This window comes from Chanodichthys erythropterus, chromosome 7, assembly GCF_024489055.1.
Source record: "Chanodichthys erythropterus isolate Z2021 chromosome 7, ASM2448905v1, whole genome shotgun sequence".
Taxonomy (NCBI): domain Eukaryota; kingdom Metazoa; phylum Chordata; class Actinopteri; order Cypriniformes; family Xenocyprididae; genus Chanodichthys; species Chanodichthys erythropterus.
Genome location: NC_090227.1, coordinates 23,099,884 through 23,121,589, shown reverse-complemented (window position 1 = coordinate 23,121,589; position 21,706 = coordinate 23,099,884). Strand labels below are relative to the sequence as shown.

The following is a 21,706-nucleotide window of genomic DNA, read 5'->3' as shown; positions in this document are numbered from 1 at the left end:
AAGTTAATATTATAAGTTATAAGTAATATTATGTTTATTTTGTGTATATATAGGCTATATATCTGATTTATCTCATATAGGATGCGTTTGATTAAGTTAACACGTTAGTAAAGTGCTTCAGTTTACTGATGATCATCTTTAGCTTCAGCACACACAGCTCAAACAGCAATACACAACATTGATACTATGATTAGGACTGTCATATACATTACTGGTTGTCATTCAGCTCTTCAGTTTCAGCACATACAACTCAAACAAATCAATGGATGTGTTATTAATAACCAGCACTTTTATTTTTCTCATATTATTTTAATCAACAATATGGTTTAATTAAAATCATTTCATTACTGTCTGTGCAGAGGCTATTCCATTTTATTTATCCATGGCACATGCATTTTGATTCGGTATATGTACGTAATGTTACCCAATGACTTGTTTGCATTCAGGCATTAATTTATTTATTTGTTTGACAATAGTTATTTTTTTTTTTTTTAGAAGAAAAAAGAAAGTTGGCCATGGAGTGTAAAATTAATTTTAAAACTTACACTGGTTCAAACTAACTGTTTTGGTAATCAGGCTCTCAAAAATTATATAAAAAATTTCTATTTATATTTAGATTCATCGGCCAATATATCGGTTATCTGCATTCAAATAAAAAGAGTTATCGGTATCGGCCAAAATTTTTATATCGATGCATCCCTAATAAACAACAACAGACAGAAAAATTGACATTACCTTTAATACCATTACAAAAATAATCAAATCATGTGAAAAGCCACTACTGAACATGAGAATATTGTCTTCACTGAGACTTTACAGTATCATCTAAATTAAAACTTTTAGGGATTTTCACACTGCGCTTAACCCCGGTTTATCGTCATACTAAACACCGCTTTTAACCACGGGTAAAGGAACATTTCACACTTAATATTTACACAATTTAGAAGCGGGGTTAGCACTGGTAGTACTTTTTACCCAGGGTTATGAAACCCTGCTCCTTATATTCACATGCTTTGGGCAGTCACGGAAACACAATGTGTATATAAACAGTCGTTTTTAGCATTTGATAAATGTCAAACGGCGATGGAAAACATGACAATTGGAATGAAGCAGAGACTTCATTCTTGCCTTTATAGTTCAAAAAGTCCGTTCAGGAAAAAAATACTTGATATTACAGTCTGCAATGTTTTATATGTAAACGGGTCCCATGCTGAGTTTGTCCAGTCATTGACACTTGCACTATGAATATGTAAATATGTACGTTAAATGTCACCTTATGAATACCCAGGATTAATTGTTAACTCTAGGTAAATTATGAGCAGTGTGAAATGTGAAGCAAGATAACCCAGGATTTCATTTACCCAAGGTTTAGAATGAACCAGGGATAACCATTTCAAGTGTGAAAAGCTCTTTTACATAATTCTTCAAATTTAAGTAAAAGTCACAATTCGATACATATCACGATACTGAACTCACAATATGATATTATTGCTATACTCCAAGACATATGGTAAAAGGTTAACAAAAATGTACTGTTGATTCAAATGCTAAATTTGGCATTACATTGGGGGTGAAAATGAATAGGCTTGGTGCTGGTAACCCAATGCACAGGACAATGGTGACACCAGGATAAAAATATTCATGATTCTGAAGCTGAAAATACAGAATTCTTTCACTGCATAGATATATTTAAAGGTGCCCTAGAATCCAAAAGATTTTACCCAGGCATAGTTGAATAACAAGAGTTCAGTACATGGAAAAGACATACAGTGTGTTTCAAACTCCATTGTTTCCTCCTTCTTATATTAATCTCATTTGTTTAAAAGACCTCTGGAAAACAGGCGAATCTCAACATAACACTGACTGTTACGTAACAGTCGGGATCATTAATATGTATGACCCCAATATTTGCATATGCCAGCCCACAATCGAGGCATTATACAAGGGCAGCCAGTATTAACGTTTAGATCTGTGCACAGTTGAATCATCTGACTAGGTAAGCAAGAACAATAGCGAAAAATGGCAGATGGAGCGATAATAACTGACATGATCCATGATTACATGATATTTTTAGTGATATTTGTAAATTGTCTTTCTAGATGTTTCGTTAGCATCTTGCTAATGTACTGTTAAATGTGGTTAAAGTTACCATCGTTTCTTACTGTATTCACGAAGACAAGAGCCGTCGCTATTTTCATTTTTAAACACTTGCAGTCTGTATAATTAATAAACACAACTTCATTCTTTATAAATCTCTCCAACAGTGTAGCATTAGCCGTTAGCCACAGAGCACAGCCTCAAACTCATTCAGAATCAATTATAAACATCCAAATAAATATTATACTCACTGGAATCGACGCATGCATGCAGCATGAATGACGAACATCTTGTAAAGATCCATTTGAGGGTTATATTAGCTGTGTGAACTTTGCTTATGCACTGTATAACTGCACTTATAGTCAAGAGCTCAGGAGGGCAGGGAGCGAGAAAGGGGCCGCGCAGCCTGAATCGGTGCATAGTTAATGATGCCCCAAAATAGGCAGTTAAAAAAATTTATTAAAAAAAGATCTATGGGGTATTTTGAGCTGAAACTTCAGACACATTCAGGGGACACCTTAGACTTATATTACATCTTTTGAAAAGACGTTCTACGGCACCTTTAGGCCACTTTTTACTGGTAACATAAGACATTTGGGTAACGCTTCATTTTACAGTGCCGTAGTTACACGTTACTACATGTACTTACTATAGTAATAACAGTAAATCATGCATAATTACAAGTAAGTAACCCTAAAACAAACCCTAACCCTAACTGTAACTCTATATAAGTACATGTAGTTAATTAATATTACTCAGTACTTATTTGAGTAATTGCAATGTAACTACAGCACTGTAAAATAAAGTGTAACCGACATTTGGCATTATCAGGACCCACAAATATCCCCCCATTGCATTATTATACATTATATTCAACATTATATATAGTAGTTTAATGTAGTACTGACGCTAAAACTCTGTAAACTTGAATTTTTTCCCATAGTAATTTTCATTTTGGGTTAATTATACACAATACAGATTGTCATTATCCAGAATATAGGCCTATTGTGATAAATTGTGACACAATATATTGTTACACCCATATTGAAAAATGTCTTGTGAGACTGTTGAGCTTAGGGATTTTGAGACGTGTGTGTGTGTGTGTGTGTGTGTGTTATATTTTGTCATTTTAGTTTGTTTAGGCAGATGATTGTGTTGCAGAAGTTCATACCTGTCAAAACAACACTGGTGTAACTCATATGCTTTCTCGCTCTGTTCTCTCTGTCTGTCTTTCTCAGTAAGAACAGGCTGTCTTCCACCATGAACCCGGTGTACAGTCCCGTGCAACCGGGAACCCCGTACGGAAACCCCAAGAATATGGCATACACAGGTACGTAATGAGACACTCACACATATTTAAAAACAACATAACATGCTTTATTAATAAATGCCTGTGGTCTTACTTTATGCAATTCATCAGTGCATGCTAAAAAAAGGTTTGTTTACATAATCTTTCGTTAAAATGTAATGAACGGACAGAGAAAGGACTTTTCTGCTGATGCAACCCAGACCACAGATAATATTAGCCAATAATATCATCTACTAATGAGATTTTCCCATTTCATTCTGAAATATATCAAAAATTAAAGGTGCAGTAAGTGATTTCTGAGAAATGCTGTTGAATGTGGATTGGACAGAGCACCAAAACACACTTGTAGCCAATCAGCAGCAGGGGGCGTGTCCACTCTTGATGGGGAGGAGAGAGAGTGAGCAAGAGAGATATTTGAAGAAAGACTGTAGAAAGAGAAATGGCTGAGAGACATTACAAAAGAGAAAAGGTCAGAGGATTGTCACTGGACCTACGTTATTATTAGAAAAGCTTCCCAGCACTGGAGAGATGTTAGAAAGCGGGAAGGCCTGAAAACAGACACTGAGGCTGTGTCGTTTCTGCTCCATATGTGAATGGCGTTGGTTTTGCTATGTTTCACAGAACCAATATATGCTGTTTGTTGTAATGTTAGCTGTAGTAACACATAGGCCTGGGCGATAAAACGGTATCGATATTTATCGACGGTACGTCTTAATTGATAACGATAGAAAATATAGTGAAAATAATAGTTTCACTTAAATGCGTTAAAATGTAAACAGACATGAAGTTCGGTTGCATGAACAACTCTCGCAGATGCGCTACAATGCAAACAAGTTGCTGTGGAGTTCAATTGTGCAATCGCTACGTGAAATCAGAACACACAAACACATGAAAATGAGTGCTACACCTGCCGGCGACGAGGAGATTGTGAATAAAAAAGGACATATCAGCTAGTCAGTGTGGCAGTTTCATGGTTTCCTTTCGTCTTACAGTTGATCTACTTCATAGTTCGTCTTGAGAGAGCAGTTGTCATGTCGGTATTAACAGCTGCACAGTGTTTTCAACCACACAGTATGTCTGTCTTACAAATATTCAAATTATTACAGAAGTACTGAGATAAAAGTGCAGATATAAGCACTAATGTCAGCCGAAAGAAACTGCGCTGAAAATGACGCATTTATTGATTGCGTTGTTTCACCACCAGGTGGCGACAAGTGACTGTTAAAAAAATGTATTTGACGTTGAATCTTCATTCAACAGATTGTTTCAAATACACTGATTCATCCAGTAATGAAACAAGAGTATTTGTCATTGAATCATACATCCAAACAGATTTTTTAAAAATAATTAATTAAACATTTTAAAGTAGACTGCAGCAATTCATATTTTGTCGGAACCTCTAGTAAATTACATGTTATTTTATTTAGTTGTCATTCAGAATCGTGATCTAGTTTGACCAAACAAAAAAGTTTCTCAATTTATCCAGAATTTTGCAGCTTTAACTTTTTCTTTAATGCTTATTTATTTAATCTTCATATAAAATACAAGAAAAAATGTTGTTGTTATTATTATTATTATTATTATTTGTTTGCCTTAATTAACAATCCATTGGTTAAACTGATATTTTTTTTTAAAAAAGCTTATTAAAATATTTTCAATAATTATTGATACAGTATGAAAATTATATCGTGATTACATTTTTTAGCTGTATCGCCCAGCCCTAGTAACAGGACAGTTTTAAAGGATTAGTTCACTTTCAAAAAATTTTTTCCTGATAATTTACTCTTTAATCTGATAATTGTCTTTCTTTCTTCAGTCAAAAAGAAATTAAGGTTTTTGATGAAAACATTACAGGATTTTTCTCCATATAGTGGACTTCAATGGCCTCCAAATGGTTGAAGGTCAAAATTTCAGTTTCAGTGTAGCTTCAGAGGGCTTTAAACGATACCAGACGAGGAATAAGGGTCAAGGCAATCATCTGTTTATATAAAGCATACAGTTGTATTTTTTTTTTTTTGAAAATGACTGATCGTTTCGCTAGATAAGACCCTTATTCCTCGTCTGGTATCGTTTAAAGCCCTTTAAAGCTGCAATGAAACTGAAATTTTGACCTTCAACTGTTTGGAGGCCATTGAAGTCCACTATAAGGAGAATAATCCTGGAATGTTTTCATCAAAAACCTTAATTTCTTTTCGACTGAAGAAAGAAAGACATGAACATCTTGAATGACATGGTGGTAAGTAAATTATCAGAAAATTTTATTTGAAAGTGGACTAATCCTTTAAGTGTCATTGTTTGTCTGGAGCTGGTGTGAACAATGAACACTTGCTTGAATACTCTTGTGTACTGTATGTTTATTTTTGTTTTTCCTTGTTGTTTATTCATCATCTTCACTTTATTATTTGCAAAGCATTATTTTGCTTCTCTTCAGCTAAGATAAAGAGACATCCCATTGAAGGGAGGGATGTGTTTGTTTGGGTTGGTTTCAAATATCAACAGTGTTCCTCGAAAATCACTTACTACACCATTAAAGGTGCAAATTCTGTTTCATGTTGTCTGTAAAGGGATAGATCACCCAAATATGAAATTCCTGTCATCATTTAGCTGTCCTGACAGCAGCATTCGTCTGTGATGTGAAGGAATGCGTGTGCATTAATGCAGACATCACCTCTCACTTCTGTTCCGGGTGTTGGGGTGTGTGTGTTTATGCATGTAGAGCTGTGTGTGTTGTGTGCGTCTGTGTCACTCATGGCAGGTGTTTGTCTGCTGCCATGACAACAGTGGGCTCATATTTGATGTGCTCTTATTGAAGGGATTCTCTGGGTCAATAGAGACTGTTTACACACCAACATCTACTCTCTCTCTCTCTCTCGCCTCGCTTTCAGTCTGTTTCATTATGTCTTTGTCTCTGCAGTTACCCAGAAGAAATGTTATTGCTTAGAGGTTTTCTCACTTACTATGCAAGTGTCAGTTTTATTTTAGAAAATTCTTCAGGAGGAATTAAAGCAGTTTTTGTCAAGAGTATTGAGCTGTAATATATGAATGTAAAAAGCATATAGCAGATTATTTGATGAGAAATGAGTTTGTATTGAGACCTAGGACTTTGGTATCTAGGCAAATTTGAGTAATTTTTTGTTTTGAGCAAATTTGTTGTTTTGGATCGTGGTAGCTGGCTGGTCTGAGCTGGTCATTAGCTGGTCAGGGTTGTCTTCTAGTCAGGAATGTATTCATTCAAACCAGATGTATAACTGTATGTGTAACTGTAAGACAAACTTGAATTAATGAAGTAGAATCAAAGCATAAAGAAATTCAGTAGAATTCAAATAACTGCTGTAAATGAAGTTTTTACTGTAATACATGTCATTTCTTACTACAACTAAACCTATACATTTAATAGACAGAACCGTAGTTCACTGACAAGCTACGCAATATCACGTTCATTATCGCAAATGAATCGCCTTCGATAATGAACGTGATATTGCGTAGCATGTCAGTGATCTACGGTTCTGTCTATTAAATGGCGCTCCATTTGAAAGCAGGTGATGGCGATTCCGTGGTAATCAGGGAACCGGCTTCACTGGCGAAATGCGCGTGACAATCGCATGCGATATATCGCCCAGCCCTACTATACATGTATTCACTTAATATATATGGGATAGATTCAATTAATAATACATCAGTTATATATCCATTTTATTTATCTTTTGAGTGTTACCATAATAATTATTATTATTGGATATATATTATATTATTATTGGATATATTAAAAATGCATAAAAAATGCATAAATTAATATATTATTATTTAAATTATATATTGGTTTATATCGTTAATACTGGCAAGCAGCCTTTTGAATATAATAATTAGCACTTTCCAAGCCACTCCCTAGCAACCAAACAGCGTACCCTAACAACCATTTAGCAAGACCTATATACACTATATTGCCAAAAGTTTTGGGACACCTGCCTTTACGTGCACATGAACTTTAATGACATCCCATTTTTAATCCGTAGGGTTTAATATGTAGTTGGCCCACCATTGCCGCTATAACAGCTTCAACTCTTCTGGGAAGGCTTTCCACAAGGTTTAGGAGTGTGTTCATGGGAATTTAGACCATTCTTCTAGAAGCGCATTTCTGAGGTCAGGCAGTGATGTTGGATGAGAAGGCCTGGCTCACAGTCTCTGCTCTAATTCATCCTAAAGGTGTTCTATCAGGTTGAGGTCAGGACTCTGTGCAGGCCACTCAAGTTCCTCCACACCAAACTCATTCATTCGCTCGTCTTTACGGACCTTGCTTTGTGCACTGGTCATGTTGGAACAGGAAGGGGCCATCTCCAAACTGTTCCCACAAAGTTGGGAGCATGAAATTGTCCAAAATGTCTTGGTTTGTTGAAGCATTAAGAGTTCCTTTCACTGGAACTAAGGGGCCAAGCCCAACCCCTGAAAAACAACCCCACACCATAATCCCTCTCCACCAAACTTTACACTAGGCACAATGCAGTCAGGCAAGTACCGTTCTCCTGGCAACCACCAAACCCAAACTCGTCCATCAGATTGCCAGACAGAGAAGTGTGATTCGTCACTCCAGAGAACACGTCTCCACTGTTCTGGAGTCCAGTGGCGGCGTGCTGTACACCATTGCATCCGACGCTTTGCATTGCACTTGGTGATGTAAGGCTCAGATGCAGCTGCTCGACCATGGAAAGTATTCCATGAAGATCTCTACACACTGTCCTTGAGCTAATCTGAAGGCCACATGAAGTTTGGAGTTCTGTAGCTGTTGACTCTGCAGAAAGTTGTCGACTTCCGTGCACTGTGCGCCTCAGCATGAGCTGAACCTGCTCTGTGATTTTACATGGCCTACCACTTAGTGGTTGATGTCCTGTTGTTCCCAATTGCTTCCACTTTGTTATGATACCACTAGCAGTTGACCATGGAATATTTAGTAGTGAGGAAATTTCACGATTGGACTTATTGCACAGGTGGCAACCTATCACAGTACCACGCTTGAATTCACTGAGCTCCTGAAAGCGACCCATTCTTTCACAAATGTTTGTAGAAGCAGTCTGCATGCCTAGGTCCTTGATTTTATACACCTGTGGCCATGGAAGTGATTGGAACACCTGAATTCAATGATTTGGAGAGGTGTCCCAATACTTTTGGCAATATAGTGTACCTGCATCAGAGCATTATAGAGACATGGGGGTTGGCTCTTTTGACTTATGCTAGCAAACAGGATGCCCAACATGCTACGCATAATACATTGAATAGCTACATGCTAATAGCAATTCGTTTACAGTTCAAATATGATAAAAAAACAAGTCAAATGTGCTAGCGTCATGTTAACAACATGCTAATCATGTTAGCATCTTGTTACAGACATGCTAGCAGTGTAAGGGGCAGTATAGTTGCGCACGGCAAGCACCATTCACATTTTCTTCAGGAAATGTACATTCTAGTTATTATTATTATTATCATCAGTTATATAATTACATTTATAAATGAATATTTATTATTACTATAAGTAGTAGTAGTAGTATCTCTATCTCTTGTCTAGGAGAAACATTTTATATATTAAATAGATCACATTTGTGATATCTGGGTATGAGCATAGTTCACAGACCTAATATTTATCTGATATATACTGTATGTATACTGTGTGTGTGTGTGTGTGTGTGTGTGTGTGTGTGTGTGTGTGTGTGTGTGTGTGTGTGTGTGTGTTTTTGATGTTTTGAAAGATCATCCTTTTTTCCTTATTGTATGAGAACTGTGACTTGCTTAATAAAGTGGAACAACCTCTTTAAGTAGGTCTTCCATTTACCTAAGTAAGTAGACCTGGTGAACTATTTAACAAACCGGTCTGAGATAAAATTTCATTCACATTACCAAAAAGAACCAAATAATAAAGCGACTTCCAGTGAGAGAGATTCTCCATATAAGACAAGACACACAGCACACAGTTCATTGGACACATTCTTATAATGATTGTGTGACATTATTAAAGTACAAGCAGTTCTGCATGTCTCGTGTAAATACAGGAATGAACTGAAGTGAATGAATGATGACATGAAATGTTAATGTCCCGTTTTAAAGAGAGCTGCGGGTCAGTGCAGATGTAAGCGGAGAGAGTGTTGTTTGTATCGGAGGCTGGAAACACTTGTAATCAAATTGTGTCTTTGTGAGCACTGCTTAACGGATGGATGGCTTTTCAGGTCATTTCAGTGGTGAGATGGAGGGAGAAAATGTAAAGGACACTCTGTACTTAAAGACAAAGGCCCAGTTTCACATACATGGCTTAGATTAAGCCAGGATTAGTCTTTAGTTAAATTAGGACATTTTGAGACAAAAAAATGGCACTAACATCTTTTAAGATATGTCAGTGCAAGTTACTTTCAGTTCAAACATGCATTTTAGTCTAAGACTAGGTGAAACCGGACAAAAGAGTTTGAACTTCTGGTGTCTTCAGATGAATATCACCACCATATCTTAAAGGGCATATTGCAAGTTAGAGCTTCAGTGAGTCAATGTATAAAAAAATAATGTAGGAAATAGATTTTAAGATAAAAATACCTATAAATACACTGTGAGATTTTTGTGAGAATATTTTACTTCCGCATCTGAAAAATGCAAAACCAGAAGTGACGTAACGTGAGGGAGTGTAGTCAATTTAAACAATAGGAAAAAATGGATCGCAATGACAGTTCAGACGCTGAGGAAATTGTAAATGTTTATTCGTACTCGTATGACGGACCACAGCCATACAATTAGCCGAGAGCAGGGACAGGCCAGAATTAGAAAGAACAGTGGTCAGAGGAGACGAATTGAGTTGTGGTGTGAGGAGAACCGGTGGAAAACAAGGCAGGAGACCAGTGTTAGCTTGTATATATATTGTACAGATTATTATCATGTATCAGACAACAGCAAAGCTAGGATTGGTCATCAAGGAGTATTGATACTTAGCAATAACAGAAACTTATAAGCTATGATACTATTTGGTGGTTGGAAGGCTTTAAAAAGTAAATTGTGTTATTTAAAATACTTTGACTTTCAGCTAGCTGAATGAAACCACCATATTTAAGCCATTTTATACGTTGGTTTCCCTGAAAAGTCTGGCGCTTTCAAAATATTGTTTGGGAAACTTGTCTGAAAACAATCATTCTGTTTCCGTTTGCTGCAGCTAGAGATGCGTAAATTACACATTTTAGCTTTAAAGACAAAATAAAATCAATATTTCAGCATGTTTACTTTCTTAAAACACACTTCTTGTTTTATTGTTAATGATTAGTCAGTGCACATTATTCCAAAGAAAATTATTTGGTGGTCTTTGTAATTTTTCATCATAATGTAATGTGTTCCATTTCTGAGATTGCTTTGTTTTTAATGTTATATAGCCAAATAGCTATTTCAGTCATTGTTTTGGGTTAATTCCTTTCCTAAAATCTTGATAATAGTCAAGTTAAGTCATATTTATTTATATAGTGCTTTATAAAAGTCTTGGTGTCGCAAAATTATGAAACAACTACAACAGTGTCATTATTTCAATTAGTGCAATATTGAGTTCAATTAACATTGTCAATGTTGCAGAGTTCATCAATTTGATATGTTACATTTTTGCTCATGTTTAACACAGTAATTTAATTGCAGCAGTAATAGCAAATAATGATATATGTAAGCACGGCTGAAGGGTGTTGTTAGGCACGACATGAAGCAGAGTGCCTGCAACCCCTTCAGCCATGACTTATTCACGATACAGCAGTAGCCTCAGGTACCTTATTGCTTTTGTAAAATGGTTACCACACAATACAAATATTAAAGCCAAAAATATGCATCAATGCAACTTTCATGTAGTAAACTTTCATGAAGTAAGCCTTCCTTCCACCGGAAAAAAATAGTCCCTGACCGTGAACGGCAACATTATTACGCCATTAGATGGCGGCAAAGACGTGTGTCAGTCAGTAGCTAATCATTGAACATGGAACAAGACGCAACTGACAAATGCTTTGACTTGCGCTGTCAGTCACAGAAAACCCCTTAAATGTTAAAAGGACAAGATAATGCATCAGACATTCAAACTGATTTTTTATTATTAACATAGGACTGACCTGACAGAAAATGCTAAAACAGAATGCAGGTAATAAACTCGTTCACTCGATCTCTTTCTCACTCTTCTACTTTGAGATTCTTGCTTATTTAAAATAGCCTGTGCATTCTTCTAAATATCTCTTTTTATGTACAAATAGACATGTAGAAGGGTGAGTAGATGATGGCAGAATGGTCATTTGTCATTTGTGGGTGAACACATGATCAAGCAGGTCCTCACAGGCTCACTGTTATGAGTGTAACAAATTGAACGGCAGTATTTCTCCTGCTTCCTCCAGTGTTGATATAATGCATTCCTTGCAGCGAGCTGTTCAGACCTGGATACGCCCGTCCCATGATGCCTTGTACGTCTGACAGCCCGTGCTGTTCAGTATGGAGCGATGCACTGGGTTTCACACTCATTCGACTGTGTCTTATTGAGACAGACGTGACGTAATGGAGGCCATCTGTGCTCATCCTGTTCAATAAAGAGCTCGCCTGGCTCTCCTTTCCTATGTTATCACAGGTTACAAAGACTGATTTGAATCAGTATATTTGGAAAAATGAATAGCCTTTTACAGAAATGAATCTGCATTTGCTTTCGTTCATTTATGTTCTGGTGACTCTCTGAAAAAAGAAAATTACTTTTCTAATTTATTGTATTGCTGAGTGAAACAGGATATTCAGCTTGAAAAATGTTGGACAGGACTGGATTTTATCCAATTGGGAATGGATTGATTTGTGATAAGTGGGCATTCAATGTGAGAATGGAGCCAAATTATGTCCTAAAGCCTATATAGATATTGAGCTATTGATTATTTTATAATCTTATCCAAAGCTCAACAAGAAGAGGAGTTCGCACACATAATAGTAAAAGATTTCTTACAAACAAATACTTTATTTAGAGGCCAAATGCAAAGACAAAACCTTTTTGATTCACATCATCAGTGTCGTATTGTCTTTGCATCTGGTCTCTAAATAAAGTATTTGTAAGAAATCTTTTCTTATTATGTGTGCGAGCTCCTCTTCTTGTTGAACTCTGATATGTTCTTTGAGCTTACACACCAACGTCATTTTTTTCAAATTTTTTCAGTATTTGGTGTGGATGTTCTATGGCTTTTTTGCTGTTTATAACCTTATTCAAAGAAATGAATACTTTCATTCAACAATTAAATTGATCAAAAGTGACAGTAAAGTTATTTATATTGCTACCATTTTAAATAGATGCAAAGAATCCTGAAAAAAATATCACAGTTTCCACAAAACATATTAAAGGATTTGTTCACTTTCAAATTAAAACTTCCTGATAATTTACTCACCCCCATGTCATCCGAGATGTTAATGTCTTTCTTTCTTCAGTCGAAAAGAAATTAGGGTTTTTGATGAAAACATTCCAGGATTATTCTCCTTATAGTGGACTTCAATGGAGCCCAAACGTTTGAAGGTCAAAATTACAGTTTACAGCGATCCCAGACAAGAAATAAGGGTCTTATCTAGAGAAACCATCGCTCATTTTCTATTTTATTTTTTTTTAATTATATACGTTTAACCGTAAATGCTCATCTTGAACTAGCTCTCTTCTTCTTCTTCTCTATTTCAATTCCAGCAGTGTAGACGCAGCTAATTGTATTACTGCCCTCCACAGGTCAAAGTTTGAACTAAATTCTCATATACAATATGCTAGTGCAAGTAAATAACTTTAACCTGTGGAGCGCAGTAATAATAAAACTGTAATTTTGACCTTCAACCATTTGGAGGCCATTGAAGTCCACTATAAGGAGAATAATCCTGGAATGTTTTCATCAAAAACCTTAATTTCTTTTCGACTGAAGAAAGAAAGACATGAACATCTTGGATGACATCGGGGTGAGTAAATTATCAGGAAATTTTAATTTGAAAGTCAACTAATCCTTTAAGCAGCAGAACTGTTTTTTAACAATAGTAAGAAATGTTTCTTGAGCACCAAATCAACATATTAGAATGATTTCTGAAGGATCATGTGACACTGAAGACTGGAGTGATGATGCTGAAAATTCGGCTTTGCTACTTTAAATTGTAATAATATTTCAGAATATACTGTTTTTACTGTATTTTTGGTGACCAAAAGAGACTCTTTTCTTTTATAATTCACTAAGGAAAATTGTTTATCTTATTTATTAGAAATTGTTTAAATGTTGGCAGTTCTGACAAAGATCAGTAATATGTGCTATTGACCAGTGCAGATCAATTCAATTAATTGCTAATGTTGATTATGAGCATGTTTTAGTGTATTTTTTTTTTTTTTTAACTCTTGTCTCTTTGCATGTGTACAGGTTATCCCGGAGGTTATCCTACGACTGCCCCGACTTACACAGCCAACCTTTATCAGACAGGTAGCCCAGGATACCCACCAGGTGTGTACACATACTCACACACACCCACACACACCCTCCATACTTTCCAATGAATATGCCATAATACACATTTACATTAGCAAAAATATATGAGACCAAACATTCATTGACACTAATGAAACACATGCAGTATTCACAAACACATACACATCCTAATGCATTATACTGTCTAGCCTCATTTTGATGATGCTGGCCTGTAATTGAACAATTAAACAGCATATTACGGTTATATAGTGCTGGTTCCAACTAGTGACATAATGCTAATACTCATTATATACAATAAATCTTCATAATGATTAGAAAATTGGCTTTATTTGTATTGATATAACTGTGCTACTTGAAAGTGACTGATGTATGAGGCAACTAATTGTGTTTTGTTCAGTAATGAGCAGTTCCCTGAAATGATTTTGGTCAATAAATCTGTTTGTGTCTCGATCCGGCAAGTTATATGCGAATAATGATATTTTAGTAGCTGTTTTCAGTAGTGCATCTGCATAATTTGAGTGTGAAATTCAGTCTCGAGAGAAACCAGATGCAGTGAGGAGGAGTCATGTGAAGAAGGTTGACTTTAAGTGCAGATAATTTCCCACTAGTCTTGTGTTAACAGGCTTGTTTGAGTCAGCTATGTGTGACTCAACTTGAAGCATGGTGTTTAACACTGTTTTGTAAAAAAAAAAACCCTGTTTTTTGGTATCATTTTGGATCAGGATGTAAATGGTGCACTAGTGGAGTTGGTTTGTGAGGTCTGTGATATGATCAATATGATGAGTGCCGCCCTGAACAGATATGATTTTTCTGTATAATTTCCTCTGTAATTTTAGGATATGACATTCCACCTGCCAATCTTACATGCTTATACAGGCTGTTTCTTAGATCAGACATCAAGTTGACATTTTGCTGTTATATATTCATATTTTTTATGTTTGATCCAGTTACTGTCTTGCTTGGATATTATCTTAGATACCAGTAAATGGTAGTTTTGGTTGACCAGCACTATTTTCACACAATGTTACACTTTCTCCACAAGTTCCTGTAGTTTTCACCCAATATCTTCATGAAAAGCACGTTGATCTCAAAGATTTCTGCAAGATCCTTTTTCTTTTTGTTAAATATACTATTATAAATACATGCTACAAAAATAGTCTGTGTGGTAAGACGTGCATTTAGGCCTGTGGTTATCAAATGTTAAATACAAAGAATAAAAACATAACTAAATGATAATTGAGCATAGTTGAGATAGCAAATTATCTGCTTTTAAAAGGGAATTCCTGTCAATTTTGTTGTTGACATCAAAGACTAAAATATCCACCTATAATGTCTTGGTGCAAATTCATCATTTGGTAAAAGGTAGTCAAATTAGGCAAATGCTAAATGGGCAGATCAAAAATGATGACATGGTTTATGCAGACTATAGTGTGTTTTATGCAATGAATAACTGGCTACCATCAGACTTTGTGTTTGATAACAGTTTTGGCCCGGTGTTGGGTCGGCACTTGATGTCCAATCTAAAATCTGGGTCCTGAAGCAAAACCATCTGAGAACCACTGATTTAGACTGATTTCAGTTTAAATGCACCAAACAGTGAAAAAATATCCCTTGATTGGAAAAATGTTGGCTGTTGTACTTTGTTTGTAGTTCATTACTTATTCTTTACGTACGATGCCATTTGAAAAATACATTTAAAAAGACATTGATTTTTATTTTTGACCCTTTTTTCTCTCTCCATTTCTTAAACTTTATTTTTGATATATTCCATATGATATTAAGGTAAAAAATAATGTCAGTGTGTCAGTAGTCATGACTAGCTTAGCAATATTTTATGTATTTTAATTTATTTTAATAATTACAAAATATTCTCATGGCCAAGTCGTTAAATATCTAATAAAGGTTAGCGCTATTTTACATTAATTGGAAAGTTTTAATTAATATTATTGAATTTAGTTATGAGCGATCTGTTACCGGCCATATTTTCCGGTTTTATTTAACAGTATCTACAAAATTGATCGACCTATAAACAATGGCATTTGAAATTGCATTTAAAAAAAACATTGATTTGATTTCTTTCTCAATTTCCTGTACATTATCTATATGTTTCATATAACAAAATTAAAAGAATAATAAAAGTCTTGGTAGTGATAAAGCTTGGCTATATATCAATTTTAATAGTTATAAGTTTCAAGTCATTGTTAATTTTCTAGTGGAACGTTTTCATTCATATAATTGATTTTAAACTATTTACTATCTTACTATTTTAAACGATTTACTATCTGCGATTAATAGGTTTTCAGCCATATTTTCGTTATCAATATCACCTTATTCCATTATCTGTAAACCTCTACATATAGGCTATATTCCATGTATGGATATTGTAGACTACTGTATCATAATTTCATCATTATAAGCATTATAGTTATCATAATAATTATCTGAATCACATAAAGTGCATAAAACGCAGCACTGAACCGCTGCAGTGATGTCATGTGTGAGGTGTCTATGCGGCACTGATGCCATTGTGTGATTCCAGCAGTCTCTCTTTCTCTTTGTCCCTCTGTGCTCTCTTGTGATTGGTAACATCTCATGAGTTTGCACCATCGCCCCCTTGTGGCTCTGAAAGGATTGCTTCATTAGGAAGACTTGCAATTAAATACTATTAAATCATTTCACTGATATGTTTATCTGTTGTAATTTACGTCTTATTACAGGGACAGTCCTCCTGGAGAAATCCAGGGTTACGTGGCGTTCTTAAGGGCAGTAGTTCACGTTTAGATATTTAACCTCTATGCCAACACGTACAGTCATTATGGATTAGCATCTTCCTATATTACTAATGATAATTTTTTTGCATTATATATAGTGTGAACAGTATGCAGTTTTTTGTATGCATTGAATCCACACATGACCTACTACATTCACAAAAATGTGCAGCATACAGTATGTTTGTAGAACACTGCATTGAATAGCTGACAATGCAATGCACTTAATCTTCCATTTCCAGTGTAATGAATGAAAAGTTACCAACCATGATTTTGTTATTTTAACATAATTAAGACATTTTACACAAAACTGGATGAAGTGCAAAATAACCGTTCTGACATAACTGCAATATATGAGAGTTTTCCAATCTCTTCTATTGTAATCCATAATTCCGATTGCGATATGTCACTTAAAAGGGATAGTTCACCCAAAAATTAAAATTCTGTCATCATTTACTCCCCCTCAAGTTGTTCCAAACCTGTTTAAATTTCTTTGTTCTGCTGAACACAAAGGAAGATACTTGGAAGAATGCTTGTAACAAAGCAGATCTCGCCCCCCATTGACTACTATTGTAGGGGGAAAAGATACTATGGTAGTCAATGGGGGGCGAGATCTGCTTGATTACAAACATTCTTTCAAATATTTTTCTTTGTGTTCAGCAGAACAAAGAAATTTAAACAGGTTTGGAACAATTTGAGAGGGAGTAAATGATGACAGAATTTTCATTTTTAGGTGAACTATGCCTTTAAGATTTTACTGCCAAATACACAAAATGGAGGTAATTATGGAAAATAATCATTTTAATATCCAAGATGAAAATATGACACCACTCATATGTTACGTAACAAAACGTTTATCAGTGAATAATGCCTATTGTTTTATGTACTATTTTCATCAAATATTAGGTAGTAGTATACAGTGCATACTCCGTAGTGTTCAGTATGCAGTAACCTAGTATTTTAATTTTGAACATAGCCATTGAGTGGGATGTATTGATATTCACTGTTGTTCAGCTTAATCGGAATTGAACCATCCAAATGCAAGCCCAGAGTTTTTGTTTACAATACATTTACATTTTACATTTATTTTAGGCTTTTATCCAAAATGACTTTCAAATGAGGAACTATGCAAGCAGTTTCACAGCCAACTTGCTCTGTAAAGACATTTTAGTAGCTAATATTTTTCTAGTTTAATTTTGTAATTTATTGTTGAATAGAAAAATTTTTTTTTTGTAGTTTCTGTTTTGATTTTTTAAATTCTACTTAGAGGTGCAAGTGTTACTGCTTGAACTGTATTTATTACTGTTAGAGAAGCATTTCAATGCCAAATATAGTGCATTTAGTGTCTTTTATGCAACGCCACATCCCATATTAGGTAACTAGGTACCTAGGTTGGTAATATTAGCTTCTTTTACCATAAAAACTGACCACTGTGAAGATTTCCATAAATTCAGCAACTTCTTGCTTCAGAATTTTGGGAAGTGTAGGCAATTAAATAATTTTGAAATCAATGGTTTCTATGGTAGATCTATCTATCTATCTATCTATCTATCTATCTATCTATCTATCTATCTATCTATCTATCTATCTATCTATCTATCTATCTATCTATCTATCTATCTATCTATCTATCTATCTATCTTTTTTTTTTCTTTCTTTTTGAGTAGTATTTTTACTTCTGGAAGCCCACTTTTGCAGTCTGTTAATACAAGGATCCAGAGGGACAACGAGAGGAGGAGAGGATAGTCAGGGCACCGTTTTGGAGATTAAGATGTGGCGACAGTCCTGACGCATATGTAACCCTTCTTGTGTTGTGTTTGTTTGGGACAGTGCTGCTGGTGAAGCAGGCCTGGCCCCAGACGGCATCAGCTCCGGGGCCCGGAGAAGGCTCCTATGACCTGGCCGTGGACGCTGGCTCAGAGAGCAGGCAGTACCAGGCCTCATCTACAGCATTCAGTAAATATGATTACTATACTCTACTGTAACTGCTGTGTGTTCCCCTGTTACTCTATAACACACAAACACACACCCTTTTACCGCGTTCAGACAGTCAGTCCAAATCTGTTTTTTGTGTATATCCAATTGGAATCTGATTATATTTAGCACGTGTGAAACAGCAACAAATCACATGAAATGCTATTTTTACAAATCCCTTTTCAGCTACAGTCATATGTGGTTTGAAATTCTGTTCAAATCGCATTTCTGGAAATCCGCTTCAGTCCGTTCAAATAGGATTTTGTGTGGTTTATGTCACTTTATCACATCACGAAAAATGTAAACGTGTCGGACGTTGTTATATCAAACATGCTGAAAGTCGCTGCTGAAACAAGGTTGTGTTGTTGCAAAGTGCCGGTCGAGTGGAAAATTACTACACAATGGTGACATGTTGAAGACTGGCAGAGATGACAGCACGGAATAAGGCCACGCATACCAGCCTCCTGTGTTTCTGCACAGCTACACTGTCAGTTTTATATAAAAAAGACAACATCTGTATTGCAAACCCCTCCACATTGCTGTTTTTAGCGTATGTCGAGAAACTAATGCAGATATTCTGGAAAACATAAGAGCATCAGACAAATCAGATCTGAATAGTTGAGATGCACAGTGTGGACAGTCAATAATTTAGATCACATTCCAGCTGGATACACATATAATCGGATTTGGACTGACAGTGTGAACATAGCTATAGAGTCCAGCCCTTATCCTCATTGTTCCGTTTCCCCAGAGTGCGTATATACACACACACACACACATGCAGTTTTGGCACTGCAGGATTCAATCACATAATGACTTCCACTCATGCTGTGTAAACAAACTTTACAATAAGCTCTGTTCTAAAACCTAGTGAGCTGCACTTCTGCCTACTGCATACATAGGTAGCTTCCTTATTAGGCAGCATCCTAAGTGAAAATGGAACCTTTTTATTTTATTTTTAAATATTTTTATTTGATCAAAGATCTGATTTTCCCATATATATTTTTTTCTGACCTGAAGTAGGATCCATGTGAATTCTGTAAATCCAAGGAAACATTGCTGCATTTATTATTTTGAATTTGATTATTGTTATAATTTAAAAAATAATTTTTTACAGTACAATGGTATTATTGCAATAGTAATATATTTCTGTTTTGACTGAATTCATTTGAATAATTTAAATAATAATGAAACATAAAAAAAAGTTTTTTTTGTTGTTGTTGTTCTTAGTTGATCACATGACAATTTTATTTTGATTTAGATTTATAACACTCTACATGGGCAGCAACTGACATAAAGCACTCTGGAGACTCAATTCATTACTTTTTTATTTCAGTAAAATTTGACATTAGCACATAAAATGATTTTAATAAGATTTATATTATTTTTATATAAATAGATTGACAGAAATTGACATTTCTCTCGCTTTGTGCAACATCTTTGATTATTCTTCACAATGCAATATCAGTCCTTCCAGGATTTCACAGGACTTTTTTCAGATTTTTGCAGCCTAAAATGACTGAATTTGCAGCGGCTTATATTTACAGCATGTTTTCATGGTTTCACAGAGATCATCACCCCCAGTGGTGAAACATTGAAATTTCGAAAAGTTTCGAAACACTTATGACGTAACGAAGCCTCATTTACTGAAATCACGTGACTTTGGCAGTTTGATACACGCTCTGAACTACTGATTTGAAACAAAAGATTGGGAAAGCTGCGAATCTTCATGAAGCAGTGTTTTGAAACCTTCCATCACTAGATATTGTTGAATAAAGTCGTTATTTTGTTTTCACATGAACTGTTTTAAATATGTCTTTATTAGCTTTCTAGGCATTTAAAGGGTTAGTTATCTTGCTGTCAATGGACGCCTCACTGAGCCATTAGATTTTATCAAAAATATCTTCATTTGTGTTCTGAAGATGAACAAAGGTCTTACAGGTGTTGAACGACATGAGGGTGAGTAATTAATGACAGAATTTTCAATGTGAACCCTTTAAGTTGTAAGGTGGCACCAGCCCCTGATTTGTCAGTGCTGTGAGGACTGACAGAAAAGCGCTGAGCTTGAGTTGAGATGCAGATAATAACCTATTAACTTTTATTTTATTATTATTAAATATTAAAAATAAATACTAGGGTGTGGAAATGGCTAATAAGCCAATAAGTGCTCCTCTACAGCATCTACTACAGTGGTAATTTATTATTTTTTATTTCTTAGTAAGTTTTTGCTTTCCTACATTAAACTTAACATTCAAAATGGGCAATATTGAAAGCTTTGAAGTACTGGGAAAAGTTGTGTGAAGCACTTAAAAGCAGTCGAAAACATTAGACCATTTCTGCCACAAGTTATTTCTGTTAGTGTCTCAATGTTTCTCATGGTTTCCAGATTACACATGCACTGAGAAGAAACCGCTTGAATTCACCGCAGAATTAATAACCTCGCTGTGTAATCTTGTGAGAAGCATTTAGGTTCAATTTTTCACAGAATTCTCTGTTAAACCACAGATATCAGATCAAATATCAGATATCAGATCAAATAGTGTCCACAGCGGCACCGTTTGATCTGATATCTGTTTTTTAACACAGAATTCTGATTTCACAGCGATGAAACTAATTCTATTCATTTCTATAATTCTATATAATTCTCAGCGCACACGTAGAAATGTTGTTGTGTGAACGAGATCGGCCCGCTGCTCTGAACTCCAATCGTGACGCGGTTGTCTATTATTGGTCCGAGCTGCGAAGCTCAAACGAGTTGACTAAATGCATATTTCGATGACATCACGGGACGTGTCTAAGCCCAAAATCTGCTGTAATTAAGAAAATAAAATGCAAGATCCTCAGATTACTGCAGAGTTTACTTGATTTTGCGTTAAACTCAGCGATCGCGAAATCCTGGATGGACTGCACTGCTACATATATATATATATATAGCTTATGTCAGTTAACATTTCAAGTAATAAATTTGTGTTTTTATGGTTTTAACAATAATAACCCTAAAATGCAAGCTTTTGTACGCCTTTGTGTCAGAGTGTGCCTTAAAATACTGTCTAGGTAAGCAGCTCACTAGAGTTTGTGACAGGTAAAATCTCACATTGCAT

The 21,706-nt window shown here is 35.4% G+C and overlaps 1 protein-coding gene across 6 annotated transcripts in view; it reads left to right on the top strand.

Moving 5' to 3' along the window:
• fam168a (family with sequence similarity 168 member A) overlaps nt 1–21,706 on the top strand; it is a 69,385-nt gene that overhangs the window by 39,386 nt on the left and 8,293 nt on the right. For 4 of the 6 annotated variants that reach the window (XM_067389924.1, XM_067389926.1, XM_067389925.1 and 1 more), the window contains 3 exons: nt 3,336–3,427; nt 13,798–13,878; nt 18,462–18,587. In XM_067389924.1, the coding sequence (XP_067246025.1) occupies nt 3,336–3,427; nt 13,798–13,878; nt 18,462–18,587 (299 nt within the window). The remainder of the gene's footprint in view (nt 1–3,335; nt 3,428–13,797; nt 13,879–18,461; nt 18,588–21,706) is intronic. The other 2 variants (XM_067389928.1, XM_067389929.1) reach the window with 1 other exon arrangement.